This window comes from Mangifera indica, unplaced genomic scaffold (assembly GCF_011075055.1).
Source record: "Mangifera indica cultivar Alphonso unplaced genomic scaffold, CATAS_Mindica_2.1 Un_0024, whole genome shotgun sequence".
Taxonomy (NCBI): domain Eukaryota; kingdom Viridiplantae; phylum Streptophyta; class Magnoliopsida; order Sapindales; family Anacardiaceae; genus Mangifera; species Mangifera indica.
In genome coordinates, this window is record NW_025401116.1 from 23,179 (window position 1) to 39,859 (window position 16,681).

A 16,681-nucleotide genomic window follows, 5' to 3' on the forward strand; every position below is an offset into this window, starting at 1 on the left:
AAACATACTAAACATTATTTGTATCGCATTTAGAAGGGAATTCCACCGATTTGTATATAAGTCAAACTTTTAATCCAATTCATATAAGTGTGAGAGTTAACCCTTTAAAAGCCAATAAAGCAATGATTTTTTTTTTTTTTTTTTTGGTTCTAATAAATCATAGTGGTGATTTATCTACCAAGAGAAAGAAACTGGAAGTGATAAAGCACCGTGTCTAGAAGCCAACTAACGTAGATGTTAAAGCAAGCAGAAGCATATGCTACTAAAACAAAGTTAAACACATGTGGGGGAAGTTTATTTTGGCAGGGCTTATCTTGTTAATTAAAGTGCTTAATTATAAAATTAAGCACACTAACCAAACATATCCTTGAATCCAGCAACTCAGCACTTCTCCAAGCAAACAATTCTCCAAAAAAAAAAAAAAATCATAGAGAGATTTGACTCATCAGCCCAAATAGGAATCTCAACAGTCACTCTTCCAAATTGGATATTTCAGTTTGTTTCCAAGAATAAGTTTTTTCATAAGAGAATAAAAGATTAAGTGTATGAGTTTAAATTTCTTTTATAATATTTTAAAATTAAATTTTTAATTTATTTAATATAGTTGATAAATATTATATTTAAAATTTTATTTATTTGATATGATTGGTTATAAATACGGATATATTATATCCATGAATATTCAGTAACTTTCAGTGTTTTAATTTTTCTTTCCCTGGGAAGTCTAGCCAAGCATTTGTTTAGAAATATATGTACAAGTTGGTCCCCAAATACAAATGTTCTTGTCTCTTTCCCAAATTTGTGGTCTAGTTTTTTTTTCTTTTTAAAAAATGCAAAATTGAGTAAACACCCAAATTATAACCTACATAATTACAAGAAAAATAAGGGAAAATTAATTAAATAAGATATATAAATATATTGAAATTCATAATTTAAGTGGTATATTTATATTATCTAAGGTGGGTTTAGATCAAGGTTAAGATAGAGTGTTCTGGTAGTTTTTTTTTTAATTAATGATAATAATTTATTTGATTTATTAAATAATATAAAATTTCAATAATATTTTATTATTAATGATAATACAATAAGTGATATAAAGATATATTAATTAAAAGATTATCAACGTAATTTTAATTTTGTTATAATTTATTAATTTAAAAAAATTTATTTTTAATTAATATAACAAGTTATATAAAAAATATTTAAAATTATTATACCTAAACATATTTAAATAAAATAATATTTTAATATTATTTTATTATATTTAATTTAACACAATAATTATTTAATTTTATTAATTTTTAATAAATATAATAATAATTTATGTTTAATGATGTTGAAAATAATATATTTTAACAGTAAAATTTTATTTTTTATAATAATGTAAGTAATATATATAAACACACTTCTATTATATAAATCTGTACAAACACTATATATGATTTCATAAATAAGGTAAAAAGAAAAAGGTAGATATTTAGTTATAATAAATTCGTGGCTCTAGGCTCTAGCCAAGCCAAGTTGCTCCTAACCCATATCCACCACTCGAGCCACACTGCCCCACCCAGGTGATTAAGCTTTCCTCTTTCAGAACGAAAATTAATAAACAAAGTAGGCCCTCTGTACAAGTTGGACGAGCAAATCTGAGATATTCGTGGTCGGCCTAATAACCATTATACTAAAATTTTACAAATATAATAAATTTTTATTATGAGAATTTTAATTTTTTACTAATTTTATTAATTATGACATCTTAATTCGATTTACTTTCAATCCCCTTGTGGCCTATATAAAGTCACCTTTCCGCTTGTGTCGTAGAAAAAATTTCGAAATTTAGAGTAATATCATCATCACTCTAATGTCGGCCTCAGTCGACAACCGCCAGTTCACTCATCTTGAATCCACCTTAAACGGCATCGTTCGTCCTTATAAACCCGGTCCACATCACCGGCCTGAGTCCCCCGTCCGTTCCTCCCACAATACTTTCACTCACAAGAAACAATTATTCAACGACGAAAACGACTCCTCAAGTGAAGACGAAAATGAGACTGGTTACAAAGAGATAATCAACAAAGGCAACAATGAACTTGAACCGTCGACCCTCGACTCCAGAGACGAAGGTACCGCAGATAACTGGATCGCACGCAACTCTTCCATGGTCCGTCTCACAGGGAAGCATCCCTTCAACTCCGAGCCTCCACTAACCAGACTTATGCACTACGGTTTCATAACCCCGGCCCCACTTCATTATGTTCGCAATCACGGAGCCGTCCCAAAGGCCACGTGGGACGACTGGACGGTAGAGATTACCGGTTTGGTGAAACGGCCAGCGCAGCTCACTATGGAACAATTGGTGAACGATTTCCCCAGCCGTGAGTTTCCCGTTACACTTGTGTGCGCTGGCAACAGACGAAAAGAACAAAACATGGTTAGGCAAACAATCGGCTTTAACTGGGGCGCTGCAGGGATCTCCACTTCCGTGTGGCGCGGTGTACCATTACGCGATGTGCTGAAACGCTGCGGCATCTTCAGCCGTAAAAATGGAGCCTTGAATGTTTGCTTCGAAGGAGCGGAAGATTTGCCAGGCGGGGGAGGGTCCAAGTACGGGACCAGCATTAAGAAGGAGCTTGCAATGGATCCTTCACGGGATATCATACTAGCATACATGCAAAATGGTGAGCGTTTATCGCCGGATCACGGCTTTCCGGTGAGGATGATTATTCCAGGATTCATCGGCGGGCGGATGGTGAAGTGGTTAAAGAGAATTGTGGTGACCACTCAAGAGTCAGACAATTATTACCATTACAAAGACAATAGAGTACTTCCTTCTCACGTTGACACTGAGCTCGCCAATGCTGAAGGTAACTTGTCAATTGTCACCTACGCACCACGCGACACTACGTGGTTTTCGCTAATATTTGTTGTATATTTGCCCTTCTATTGGCTATCCCAAGGGTCTTTTTCTTTTATGCCGCTGTTTTCTTCCGTGTGGACTTGGACAAATCCACTTGTTGCATTTATTTTTCCTTTTCCTTTATTTAAAAAAAAAATCAAAATAATAAATTTTGAATTAATATTATTGGATGATCTAAAATAAAATTATTATGTGCAGCTTGGTGGTATAAGCCGGAGTACATCATCAATGAGCTAAACATAAACTCAGTAATAACAACACCACGCCACGATGAGGTATTGCCGATTAGCCCGTTGACCTGCCAAAAACCATACACTTTAAAAGGTTATGCATATTCTGGTAAGTTTATTTTAATTATTTAATTATATGATAATTTATCATCAATTTTATTTAAATCAATTTATACAGTAATTCTATTATTGGTTTTGATTGGATGCCAACATAAATAGGCCAAATATTTCAAGTCAACAGATGGTATCTTATAAGACAAATTTATATTACTACAGTTAAAGCAAATTTAGATATATTTTAATCATTTAATTATATGATAATATAATATAATTTTTATTTAAATCAATTCAATCAATAATTGTATTAATGGTTTTGATCGGATGCCGGCATCTTTAAGCCAGATACGTGCAAGTCAACGGGTGGTGCCTTGTAGGGCAAATTTACTTCACTAGATTTCGAGGGATTGTGATGGTTGTAACTCGTTGTTCCAAGTTGCTGACTACTTCACTAGATTTAGAGGGACTGTGATGGTTGTAACTTGTAGTTCCAAGTTGCCCATTTGCTGCCAGTTCAAAGCAATAATCTTCTTTGTATTACCTTACGTGAAACAGGTGGCGGCAAGAAGGTGACACGTGTGGAGGTAACTCTGAATGGTGGAGAAACATGGCACGTGTGCAATTTGGACCACCCTGAGAAGCCCAATAAGTATGGCAAATACTGGTGCTGGTGCTTTTGGTCCCAACAGGTGGAGGTTACGGAGCTTGTTGGAGCCAAGGAGATTGCGGTTCGAGCCTGGGACGAAACGCTCAACACCCAGCCCGAGAAACTGAATTGGAATGTGATGGTACGTCACATCTTCTTGCTGTTTTCATTATTATCGCATCCTTCACTGTGTCAATGGTTCTGGTCAAACTTAGATAAATATATATGCCCACTTTTAGCATCTCCGGCCGCCACACTATCCAAATAAATTAGACCACGTAGGAATTATTGTTCTAATGGGATTGTTATGGACCCTTGGTTCATTTTCTCACCCAGGTTTGGCCGAAAGTATTTTTCCACTCCTTTAGGATAAATCACGTTTTTTTCCACACAAAATTAAACTGTTACAACAAAAAATCTATAGCATAAAAAGCAAAATCATCATTTTTATTTCCCAATATTAAAAAAAATAAAAAATGCACAATTGGTAAAATGAAAATTTGGGAGTTATGAGAAAATAAAAAGTGGAAGTGGTGATAAAGGTGGACGATGCCAATGAGAGGACTGGTGGGAGAAATAGTTTGAGGAAGAGAATGACGAAACTATATCGACCAATGAAGCCAGGACATGAAGCTTCGTTGGCACTATAGTCAATGATGAAGTCAACATCATTCTAGTGGGAGACTTTGAATATGAAAGCGAAAAGTAGATTGTTCTCTTTTATTATGGGCCGCTTCTGAATTAGGAAATCGAAAATGAGGGGAATGAGTTGGAGACAAGGAAGAGGAAGGCGAAAACTTAACGTGGGATGATGAGAATGGTGGTAGTGGAGAAGGAAGAAAAGCGTAATCCAACATCCAATCCTGATCTTTAAGCTACGACCCAACATTATCACTACCTAAGTTATAACAATAGTCATGCTAGTGCATGAGTTCCAATCCTTTCTTAAGTTCCAACTAGAAACTCAGATTTTGGTGTTTTTGATAAAATGGGACCGGAGATTGAGAGAGAGAGAGAATGTGTCGGATGATGATAAATGCAATTACGACTAACAAGATTTTTTGGATTTGTTTTTAGGTAGTACATTTTACTTAGAAGTAATAGGATAAGTTTTAGTAGGGCATATAATTTTTAACACGATTCACTCATTCGATATGATATAACATAAAAATATGTTATTAAGGTTTAATTTTTTGATAAGATATTTATTTATTTTAGGTTAATTTGATACAACACAAAATTAAATTGGATAGTATTAAAGTTCACATGAAAGTAATCTGATACGATACGAATTGACTCAAATATTTTGGAGAAATGTTATTTTAATAGAATTTGTTAAGAATAAATTATGAAAATGTTAAAAGGTAATATTAACCGTAGTTAAAATCTTTATAGAGTGTATATAATTGTATCTTTATATAATTATAATTATTTTATTATTATTTATTTTTTTAAATATTTTTATTTTATTATAAATAGTAAGAATTTGATTTAGGTAGTTAGATTATAGATATTTTTTAAAGTTCTTATTCTTATAATTATATGTTGTGTTTATATGGTAAAAATTTGAAATATATATATATATTGTATATAATTGTATCTTTGTATAATTATAATTATTCGTATTATTTTTTATTTTTATTTAAATATTTTATTTTAATACTAAATAGTAAAAATTTAATTTGGTTTGTGAGATTATTGACGTATTTTAAAAGTCTTAGTATATAAAATTTTAGACTATTTGTCAATATGAGAAAATATTATATTATGTGTTTTATTAATAGTATATTGAGATAATTTAGTAAAAAAATTAAAAAAATAAAAAAACCTTAAAAAATAAAAATAGTAGATAATTTTGGTTAATTTGGATCAGATTGGGGCAACTTAAATATTAAAAGGTGTAGTTAGGGTTAAAAAATTTTGATACGATTCTAATTCAAATCATGTTAGAGTTAAAAATCTCTGATATAAAATTCAAATTGATACAATATAAATATGATCTGTTAACATGAATGGTCAAGACTAAATTTTAGTTAGTAGTAATATAACAAATTTATGAAAAATGAAAGAATAAAGAAAAATATAATCATTATTACATATGAGATAACTTTCCACCAAATGTGAAAGAAATAAATGATGAGAGACTTGGGATTGAATGTGTTGATTTATTAGGCAAATTCATTTCATTAGAAACAAAATCAATCACTGTGTTGTGTGAATCCTGGTGCTTCACTAAACACACTTTGATTGTAACATCTTCAAATCACTCAGAGATTTTAGCTCTCTATGAAACCAATCAAGAATGTATATAGTTATAGTCTGTCATCTATCATATTCGGAGTATATGCAGTCTTCTTTTTATAATAGACATTTCTTTCATATTATATGAAGATAATGTAGCATCTATTGTCCAAATTAGAGGTGAATATATCTAAGGAGACAAAACCAAACATATCTCATAAAGTTCTTTTACACTCATGAGTTTCAACAAAGCTGAAAGATTGATGTCAAATAAATACGAACCAGTGAGAATCTTGCAGATTTATTCACCAAGAGATTACCGACATCAATATTTAAAAAGTTAGTTTATAATATTGGTATGCGGTGACTCAACAAGCAATCAAATTAATTCCACTACAAAGAGGGGAAACATTCATTAGAAGGAGTATTCATCAAACAAATTTTTGAAGTTTATCACATATGGGCAAAATGTGTATTGTATTCTTTTTTTCTTCATTAGATTTTATTCTATTGGATTTTCTTAGTAAGATTTTTAATGAGGTAATTTAAATACGCCCAATACCACTTTATAGAACATTAAAAATTAAATTCATCTGATTTGATTTTTATCCTACTGAGTTTTTTCTTAACAAAAGTAATGTAATTATTAATAAGTGATAGAAATTCAAATAGAAGTGATACGTATGAGATGACTTTCCAATATGAAAACAATAAATGATGGGAGGCTTGAGATTGAATGTGTTGATTTATTAGGTAAACAAAATCAATATGTGTTGCGTGAACACATTTAAAGCAAAAGGAGTTGGTCAATTTTTTGGGCTATAAGGGTGGCGTAAAAGTGTTATATAAACCCCCTTCATCCCTTGTATTTTATATAACAATACACGCCACATTCTCTCCTTCAACTAAAGCATAATCACCCTCTAAATTACTATTCAAGATTTCTGTTTTTGTTTCTTTACTTCAATTCTCATCTTCTTAATCATCTTCCTCTATTTGCAATTATCATTATTATTAACTATATTTATAGCAATTATAATTTTTGCATACAAGTCAAAGTTTTTTTTTACCTGAATTTGATTTTAGATAAAAAAAAAAAGTATTATTTATATCATCAACACGTTAAAAAAGTGTTTTTGGGTCAACTCATTTTCAATTGAGGTCTAATCCATCGCCACTCAATCCACCCCAATAGTGAAATTGTTAGTTTTTAGGACAGGTGAGTATTCCTCTAAAACCTATTCGTGACTAGGGGTATGAGATCAATAAACAATGACCTTTCTACTAAACAAACTCATAAGAATAGACATTATATGTTTAATATTGTTTTGTTTTAGTTTAAAATTATTTAATTACATAGTGATATGTTATTATTAGTAAGTTTTCTAAGGCATCATCCAACTTATAAAATGCAAGTTTAATATTTTTCTTATTGAGCTGAAAATGCTAGCAAATTAGATTACGGGTTATTAATTAACAATTAGTTTGTGTAAAACAACGTGAATAGGGAATGATGAACAACTGCTGGTTTCGAGTGAAGACAAATGTGTGCAAGCCCCGCAAGGGAGAAATTGGTATTGTGTTTGAACATCCAACGCAACCCGGAAACCAATCCGGCGGATGGATGGCAAAAGAAAGGCATCTCGAGAAACCCTCGGACGCCAACCCAACTTCGAAGAGGAGTGTCTCGTCGCCCTTTATGAACACCCCCTCAAAAACTTTCTCCATGTCCGAGGTCAAAGAACACAACTCAGCTGACTGTGCTTGGATCATCGTTCACGGCCAAATCTATGACTGTACTCGTTTCCTTAAGGATCACCCTGGTGGCGCTGATAGCATCTTGATCAATGCTGGCACCGATTGCACTGAAGAGTTTGACGCCATTCATTCTGATAAAGCTAAGAAAATGCTTGAAGATTATCGCATTGGTGAGCTGACATCTACTGTGGACACCCATGTAGCTCCTATCAAAGAGATTGTGCCTACAAGAAGTGTGGCACTTGTGCCACGAGAAAAAATCCCCTGTAAGCTGGTTGAAAAGATCTCTCTTTCTCACGATGTGCATCTCTTCAGATTTGCCTTACCATCCGAAGATCAGGTTTTGGGATTACCAGTGGGTAAGCACATAATCATATGCGCAACCATTGATAATAAGTTGAGTATGCGAGCTTACACGCCAACGACCTCCGTTGATGAAGTGGGGCATTTCGATCTTGTGGTGAAGATTTATTTCAAGAATGTGCACCCAAAATTTCCCAACGGAGGACTCATGTCACAGCACTTAAATTCTTTGCCTTTAGGGTCTGTGTTAGACGTGAAGGGTCCATTGGGTCACATTGAATACACTGGCCATGGTAATTTCTTGGTTCATGGTAAGGCAAAATCCGCTAAGAAGCTGGCTATGTTAGCCGGTGGCACAGGAATCACCCCTATCTATCAAGTGGCACAGGCAATTTTGAAGGACACAGAAGATGAAACAGAGATGTATGTGGTGTATGCCAACAGGACTGAAGATGATATTCTACTGAAAGAACAACTTGACGAGTGGGCTAAAAAGTATGATCGATTCAAGGTATGGTATGTAATAAAAGAATCAGTAAGAGAAGGATGGCAATATAGCTTGGGATTCATCACTGAGGACATTTTGAGAGAGCACCTCCCAGAGGGATCAGACGATGTGCTGGCTTTGGCTTGTGGTCCGCCGCCCATGATTCAGTTTGCCGTGCAGCCCAATTTGGAGAAACTGAATTACGATATCAAGAATTCGGTGTTGGTATTTTAAATGATCAGAGAAGAGAGATGGGGCTGTAAATACTATTTATTTTTACTTTTGAATTTGCCTGTTAAATTGTTATTTTTTTTCCTTAAAAAGTAAAAAATAAAAAAATGTTCAGCCTTTCGGTCTTTTGTCTTTTTTCTTGTAATTTTTTTGGTAGAAGTTTCTATATTGTGGCCCGAGACAATGTTTTGAGCTGAAGTTGGAAAAACATGATTTTCAATAAAGTCTGAACCCTGTAATTTGGCAATAAAGTTTTATTTTTTTAGGGGAGAAGAGTTTTTCCCACCCAAGGATTTCTTTTTTTTTATTTTCTCCGACGAAAACAGTCAAAGAGAAGGGAGAGCAACTGATAAGGTATGAGGAATAGATTAAAAGCTTATAGTAGCAAATCGTCACCGGAGAGAAGTAAGGGAGATCAGGGTATAATTAAATTTTTTAAAAATTTGGGGGGGTTATAGATGTGACAAGTTTTTAAGCCTAAAAGATATGAGTTTAGGCGTTAGAAATAAAAATTTGAAAATTTAAGGATAATTTTAAAATATGAGTTTAAATAAAATTTTTAAATAATAATTTTACCTCTAAGGAGGTGTTTGGTTTGAGTAGAAATATTACGTTGAAGATAGATTATTTATAAGATTACTGGATATAAAAGATTATTATGTTTAACAAAATTTGATAGGTATAAATAATTATTATGTTTGGTTAAAGTTAATAAAAGATTACTAGTAAATTATTTTACTTAAATATCTTTGAATATAATTATTTTTAAATATTTTTATATTATTTGTCATATTAATTAAAATAAATTTATTTTTGTCTTAAAAATTAATAAATAATAATATAATTATAATAAAATCAAGATTACTTTGATAATCTTTAAATACTTAAGGTGAAAGTGGTAATCAGATTACCACCTATATTATCTACCACGTTTACATTAATAATAGAAGATTACTGTAATATTTTATTACTGAAAGACCAAACAAGGGAATAAAAGATAGATTACTAAGGTAATCTTTAAAAACTGGAATTAAAGGGCCTCTAATAGTAACAGTAAAATTTAATAAATAAGTAAGTATTAAGATTTTCGAAAGTTAACGGATATGAGATTACATTTGCACTAAATTTAGGTGGGAATAAGTCTTTTGGCCTTCTTCTTATTGTTTGGAGGAATCTTATTGAACAACTGGACTATTTGCAGAGACGAAGCATTTTTCCAGAAAATTGTTAAAGAAGACTAACACGATAAGGAAAATGAAGATTTAAATAACAAGAAGATAAAGCAGCTTGGGTGCTTTTCGTTGGTTGATCATTGTGGCTTTTCCAGTGTAAAAGGATTACCTTATTCACTTGCTAGCAGTGTGATATTATTCAGGTTCGCAAGGGCTTGTTGCACAGTGGCTGCCGGCTGGATCTGCAACAAAAACGACAAGACGATTACCGCAGCTTCCTTCTCCAACATATTATAACCCTAATAAAATAGAATTGCAAGCATTTAAATATTCTACAGTTGAATTCTGTATCATATAATATAATTATTGTATTAAATTAATCCAATATATTTTAAATAAGTTTCATTTTCCACCTATATCATATTGGATCGTAACATCCATATTGTGAAAGTAGTTTCAAGTTCAAACATACACTGAGTGTGGAAGTAGTTTGATTCTATGGCTCCTGACTCTGGTAGCAGCAGCTGGGTTTGGGGAACAAGAAGATGAAGGAGATTCATGATATTGAATAATTAATCTGACAGCGGACATGAAGGGAGTAGCAGAAGGGTAAATTTAAATCTTAGCATAACGGAGATAATGGGGGTAATGTTGATACATCATCTACCCACGACATTATGTTTGCAAGAAGGCGAAATTTCTGATTAGGCAAAAGAAGACGCCAAATGTTCAGAATGCATGGCTAGAAATTAACGTTTGCTAGACTCAAAATAACTTGCCAGTAATTAAGCGCATCAAAGTTGGGACCCAGTGAATAAGGTGTTTCGCTGCCGCAGCGTGTGACAGCCACACGCTAACGCCAGTTGGGGTAGAGTTAGGCCGATACCTACTGTGGCCCCGCTGCTTCTCATAACCTGTCTGATCCCCGAAGGGCCATCTAAACTAGCCTTTGCGTACCTCAAGGGACAAATTTAGTGATTGAAAAAAAAATCTATATAAAAAAGAATTTAAATTTTTTCTTATAATAAATCAAAATTAAATTTTTAATTTACTTAAGGCCAAAGGACTATGCTCCATCCAAGTTTAAATATTATCTCAAAGACATATTCGTGAGGTTTAAAAAACTTAAAATCTCATCTATCCGTTAAAAATCTTAGTTAGAGTTAAAGGTAAAATCGTCTTTTAACAAAAAAACTAAAATTTTATTACGTTTGACCCCCTTTAGTTTGAAAATATTACAATTCCCCTCACTTGAAGTTTAAAAAATCAAAATTTTCCTCTAGGGTTTGCAAATCATGGTCGAAGTTGTCGGAGATGGTCGTCTCCGGTGGCGTTGGCTCACCCTCTAGGCTCAACTCTTCCTGTCGATTACTTCTCAGCCACCGGCGTAGGCTATTTTCTCCGATGAAGACGACCGTTGATGGTCTCAAACGGCCATGTCGTCTCCATCTGAGACCACCGACAGTTGTCTTCTTCTCCGACAAAGACGAAATTATCTTTATCCGAGACGAAGACACTCTAACAAAGATGAGGAAATGACCTACACCAATAGTTGGAAAGTGATCGACAATGAGAGTCAACGCCATCAGAGATTGCCATCTCTGGTGACTCCAACCATGATTTGCAAACCCTATGGAGGAAATTTTGATTTTTCAAACTTCAGGTGGGGTTGAATTGTGAGTTTTCAAGCTGAGGGGGGGAAATATAACAAAACTTTAGATTTTTAAATTTTTTTTATTAAATGACTATTTTGCCCCTAACCATAACTGTGATTTTTAACGGATGGGTAGGATTTTAAGTTTTTCAAACCTCATTTATATGACTTTGGGATAACACTTAAACTTGAGAATGAAATAGTCTTTGGCCTTTACTTAATTTAATAATTATGAGATCGTTCAATAAATCTAGATTTACCCTATTTGATATAGTTAGTTTGCTCTAAAAAAATGATCAAATTCAGATAAAATTTTTTCCAAAAGCGTTGGGTGGGAAGGCTCTAAATTATTTTCTCCCCAGCCGTGGCCAAATTGCTATATGGCTTTAACAATAAATTATAATTGTTTTGTTAAAACGACAATTTTAGGAAAAGTAGTGGAAACAAAGTCATGCTCTAATGGGGACACAAAAACTTCTAAAAAAAAAAAAAAGTGTTTGGATTTGAATCTTTATCATATTTATAAAATTTTTATTTATATAATATAATAATTATGAGTTCAATCAATCTGATTAAAATTCTCTAATTATAAAAAAATATGCCTTTAGTAAGGCAGGGTCACAAATCGACAGCTATATTTAAAAAAATATGGGGCCAGTTTCTATGGGAGAGGAGATTTTGTATCGATAACCAAGTCAACTATTGAGAGTGACTTCTTGACGAAAATATCTACCAAGATGTGATGAAAAATTGGTGTAGACATTACAAACATGTAAAAAGAAAAAAAAAAAACCGTACAGACGGGACAGATAAATTTATTTCCAAAGAAATTACATGGACATGACTGTCTCATTTTCATTAGTCACGTTATTTTCTTTCAGGTTTTTCTTGATGATATTTAATTGGGAATTTTGTGCTCAAAAATCTTTCTCATATGAACGTTACCCTTCGTACAAAGAAGCTAAGGTTATTTTTTCAGCCCCACAATATGAACTTGATTTACTTGATTGTATCTTTAGTGACGCTTTCACTGGTTAGGCCTTTCATATAGTTTGTACGGTGGAGACGTTTATGGGCCATGTCCAAACCGGGCTTACTCCAGCACGACCTATCGAGTTTACTGGTTATGTCAGGATTAAAACTTGCACAATAACAGGTCTTTATGTCAGACCAGCCTAAAAATTTTTTTAATAAAAAATATTTTTTTTAAATAATACTTTCTAATAAAAGAAAGTATAGGATTCAAAAATTGAGTTTCGTTGAAACTTACATTTCACTTAACTTTTATTTGTAATAGATCAAAGAAGTAGGTAATTATATTTTTTTATATGTGAGACTTTTTTATACTTACATTTTTGTACTCTTACAAAAGTATCTCACATCTAAAACTAAAAGAATATAAACATTTGCTTTCTTCACGTACTATAAATAAGGTTCAATATCATGTTTTAACTAAACTTAAATTTTTGTTATATCACATATGTGAGGTTGATTCAAATAACTCAATTCATTTTTTTTAAGTATGAAAATTTCATTTCTTATAAAAATTTATAATTTTTTATATTATAATTATAATTTTATTTATTTATTTATATTTTTTAATATTTTGGTATAGTATTGTGTTAGGTCAGGCTAGCTCGCTAGCCTGACATCTCCTACTACAGTAGCAAGTCATGTTTGTCTGGGTTAGGCTAAAATAAAAGGATCGAGCCATGCCTTGGGTTAGTCCAATCACTTTGACACTTCTAATTTATAGTCCATATTCTATCGTGACATTTTCAATGGCCCAATTCCTTATGAGGCTTACACCTAATGTTTTCGAAATCGGTGAATTGAACATCAACCCAATGGAGAGAATGGTGTCGTACAACTAACGATTAGACCCTGATTAGTGATTAGACTGATTAAATATTAAAAAATTATTCAAAACAAATTTATATAATTTATTATTAAAAATATAATATAAATTATTTTAACATTAAAATGAACTTGGTTTGATGGTATACATATTTAAAATTGATAGATTAAGTCTTGTGCTCAAGTTTTTAAAATCTTTTTTAAAATTGATTTTTGTCCGTGAGGGCTAAGTCATGCACAAGAGAAGAAGAGGGTACACTTATGCACACTGTACATCATGTCACAATTAGGTATGCTCATTAAGGGTTAAACCATGCATGAAAGGAGAAGTTCACGGTTGTTCATGGAAGAGTGCATGACTATGCATTGAAGAAAAGTTTAAAGAGATGTCAAGAATCAAGTGCTTAAGATTTAGTCTCGAAGGATAATATAGACATATAGGTCAGATACACAATAGTATCGAACATGCCTAGAGAGAAATTACTAGTAAGGCATGAGAGAAAAGTTAAAGTGCAAGCTATTGCAAGCTTGAGTTGAGTTAATGACTCGAGATGTATATATGCTACTCCATGACTTTAGTTATGAGGTTATCAAAGGGTACCTATGAGATTTTCTTCCTACAGCGTGTACAATTGGACTCAATGGTTTGTAGAACATAATATCCACAGTAGGATATACTTACTCATAATAAAACTCAATTTAATTATTACAGTTCAATAATATAGGAAAAATGGACTATGAAGTTAGCTCATATAACCAAGATGTTAAATCCTTGTCTCGACCTAGTCTGATCAACATAAATACGTAGTTTAAGTAAAAAGATTTATAAGCATGAACATATAGATTTATTCCTATTCTAGTTCTATGTAAATAAGATAATTACATGAGGTAGGTTTACAAGTAATTACAATATTGAAGTCTTCCTAATATAAGCATGAATATAGAGATTTATTCCTATTCCAATTGCATGTAAATAGGATAATTACATCAATTATATGATTCTAATTTGGTAAAGGATGATAGTTTAATTTCTCTCATAGATATAAGATAGAATATAAAGATACTCTCGTAGATGTTAAGAAATCAATTATTAAATGAAATTCTTTTCATTATCTCTAAGTGATAAAATTTTTGCTCATACACTGAATTAATCTACGGACATGTGACATGCATAATCACTAACTAAATAACTTGACATTGGTTAATTAACTTTTATCTATTATTTTCGTGAATTTGGTCAACAAGAACTTTACCCAATGGCACATACATATTACAACTTTGATTTACTCATAACATCAAAAGGTGAATTTATAACAGAATAACATAAATTTAGCAAATTACCAAAAAATAATAAATTTAGCAACATGAGAGTTAGATTGTTGCAACAATATTTATAAGCCAAAATCAAAGAAACAAGTAGTAGCACAAATCATTTGATTATGGTCAGTGACCCATGACAGTCCTGCATCTCGTAATGAGCCATTAACGTGCCTCCGTTATTGGAAATGCAACAATTCTGTGTAGAGTTGTCAAATAGGCCCACTGACTTATGCCCCAGCCCATGCCCAGGCATTTTGGCGCAACCCACTTCGGCCTGACATTAAAAAGAGGGTTATGTCAGGCCCGCAAACTTAACGGATTGTATCCTAAGTTGTGAGATAAGGTCTGCAGATCAGTATGACAAAACGAATATTATTGATTTATTTTTTGAATAAAAAATTAACTTTACATAATCAAAAAATTAAAATTTTTATTTTCTGAACCAGCTTGCAGGCTGCTGGTTAAGGGCCCATAGGGGGATGGCCTGGACATCTCAGGTCTTGCCTTGAGTTTTTTTTTGAGTTGGTCGGACATGAAGGCCTATCAAATGGCTGGCCTTGGCACAACCCAATACTTGGGCTTGATGGACCACCCCAGGATCAGTCCGATATAATCCAGCCGACCCACTATCACCTCTAAATTCAAGTAATTCGAGTAATGAATAATTCTCTTGAATTGGAGGAACTAAATTCTGCAACTAGGAGTGTCGATTTCTGGTGATTGTTCGCAGATAAGAATAGTATATATTGCATTCATCAAAGTGTTGCGTGAACTCGGTAATCACGTTGGAATTTTCAATTGCATATAAAGTAACGAAGAATCAACATCATCAAAATTTTTGGAAATTTTAAATTTTATTTAAATAGCATCCTGTTTGGTAATTTCCAGAGCCTAACAGTAGCTACTGGAATTGAATTAATGAAAATTCTCTGCTGTCACTTAAAAAAACGTAGATACTGTGAATGAGCATCTCTTTTGTAAAGAACCCAGAAAAGGCGTTATTAGCTATGGGCATAATATGTGGTTGAGATTGAGAAAGACGACGACTTCAAGTAATTGCTCCTAATTTAAATCCATCTTACATTTTTCTTGATGAGTGCAAACAGAGCTAACAAGATATCTGCATAGAGTATAGTTGATAGTTCTTTCTTCACCAACTATGGATTTTTATTTATTTATTAATTATTATTATTATTATTTTGTTGGTGAACGGTTGTGTTAGGAGGGCAAAAGTTATGTCGTTTTAAGGACTCTACTTTAAAAATTCTTCTTGGACCAATGGCTGGTCCATTTTCTTTCTCAGATACCCTATATATGGCCCATTTTAAAAAAGGTGAAACAATCCAATAAAAAATAATGCTATGTCCATATTTTTAAATACATAATTGAATATATAGATTATGTATTATTATGTAATTACGTATTATTATATCTTTAATTTAAAGTCACCCAATCACATGATATTATATTATCTGGGTATTCAATTATATACTTAAAACTATGTATACATAATTTTATTGTTAACACTATGTAAACAAACGATGAACACACACTTATGTATAAATAATGACATGTTACCATATGATTAGGTATTATTTTATTTTTAATTTAAAATTATTCAATTATATGGTAACTTATCTTTATTTATGCACAAGTTTATACTCATTATTTGTACATATAATTCTACACCGTCCCAATTGGCATTATCTTTTACACGCAACTTTGGGATGTACAAGAACCTATACCTTTAAAATTCTTTAACTTTATGTCGACACCGAGAATCATTAGTCCCCCACATTACAACCATTTAT

General features: G+C 32.3%; 1 protein-coding gene and 1 long non-coding RNA gene across 2 annotated transcripts; one reads left to right on the forward strand and one right to left on the reverse strand.

Moving 5' to 3' along the window:
* Nucleotides 1-1,809: 1,809 nt before the first annotated feature.
* On the forward strand, nucleotides 1,810-9,157 carry LOC123206115 (nitrate reductase [NAD(P)H]-like). Its single transcript, XM_044623246.1, has 4 exons — nucleotides 1,810-2,861; nucleotides 3,113-3,253; nucleotides 3,757-3,989; nucleotides 7,596-9,157. Exons 1-4 carry the CDS (start codon nucleotides 1,859-1,861, stop codon nucleotides 8,868-8,870), a joined length of 2,652 nt encoding a protein of 883 aa, XP_044479181.1. The 5' UTR covers nucleotides 1,810-1,858; the 3' UTR covers nucleotides 8,871-9,157.
* A 701-nt stretch (nucleotides 9,158-9,858) lies between these two features.
* Nucleotides 9,859-10,781, reverse strand: LOC123206122. The gene is made up of 2 exons (XR_006499946.1): nucleotides 10,512-10,781; nucleotides 9,859-10,281 (listed from the first exon to the last, which is right to left on the reverse strand). It is a non-coding gene; the product is annotated as an uncharacterized LOC123206122 (long non-coding RNA).
* Nucleotides 10,782-16,681: the final 5,900 nt, after the last annotated feature.

Excerpts from the sequence above, each read along its gene's own strand:
- LOC123206115 (XM_044623246.1), top strand. The coding sequence starts at position 1,859 with ATGTCGGCCTCAGTCGACAACCGCCAGTTCACTCATCTTGAATCCACC. Across the intron at positions 3,254-3,756 it reads AAAAGGTTATGCATATTCTG|GTGGCGGCAAGAAGGTGACA; the intron begins GTAAGTTTATTT and ends TACGTGAAACAG. Across the intron at positions 3,990-7,595 it reads AACTGAATTGGAATGTGATG|GGAATGATGAACAACTGCTG; the intron begins GTACGTCACATC and ends CAACGTGAATAG.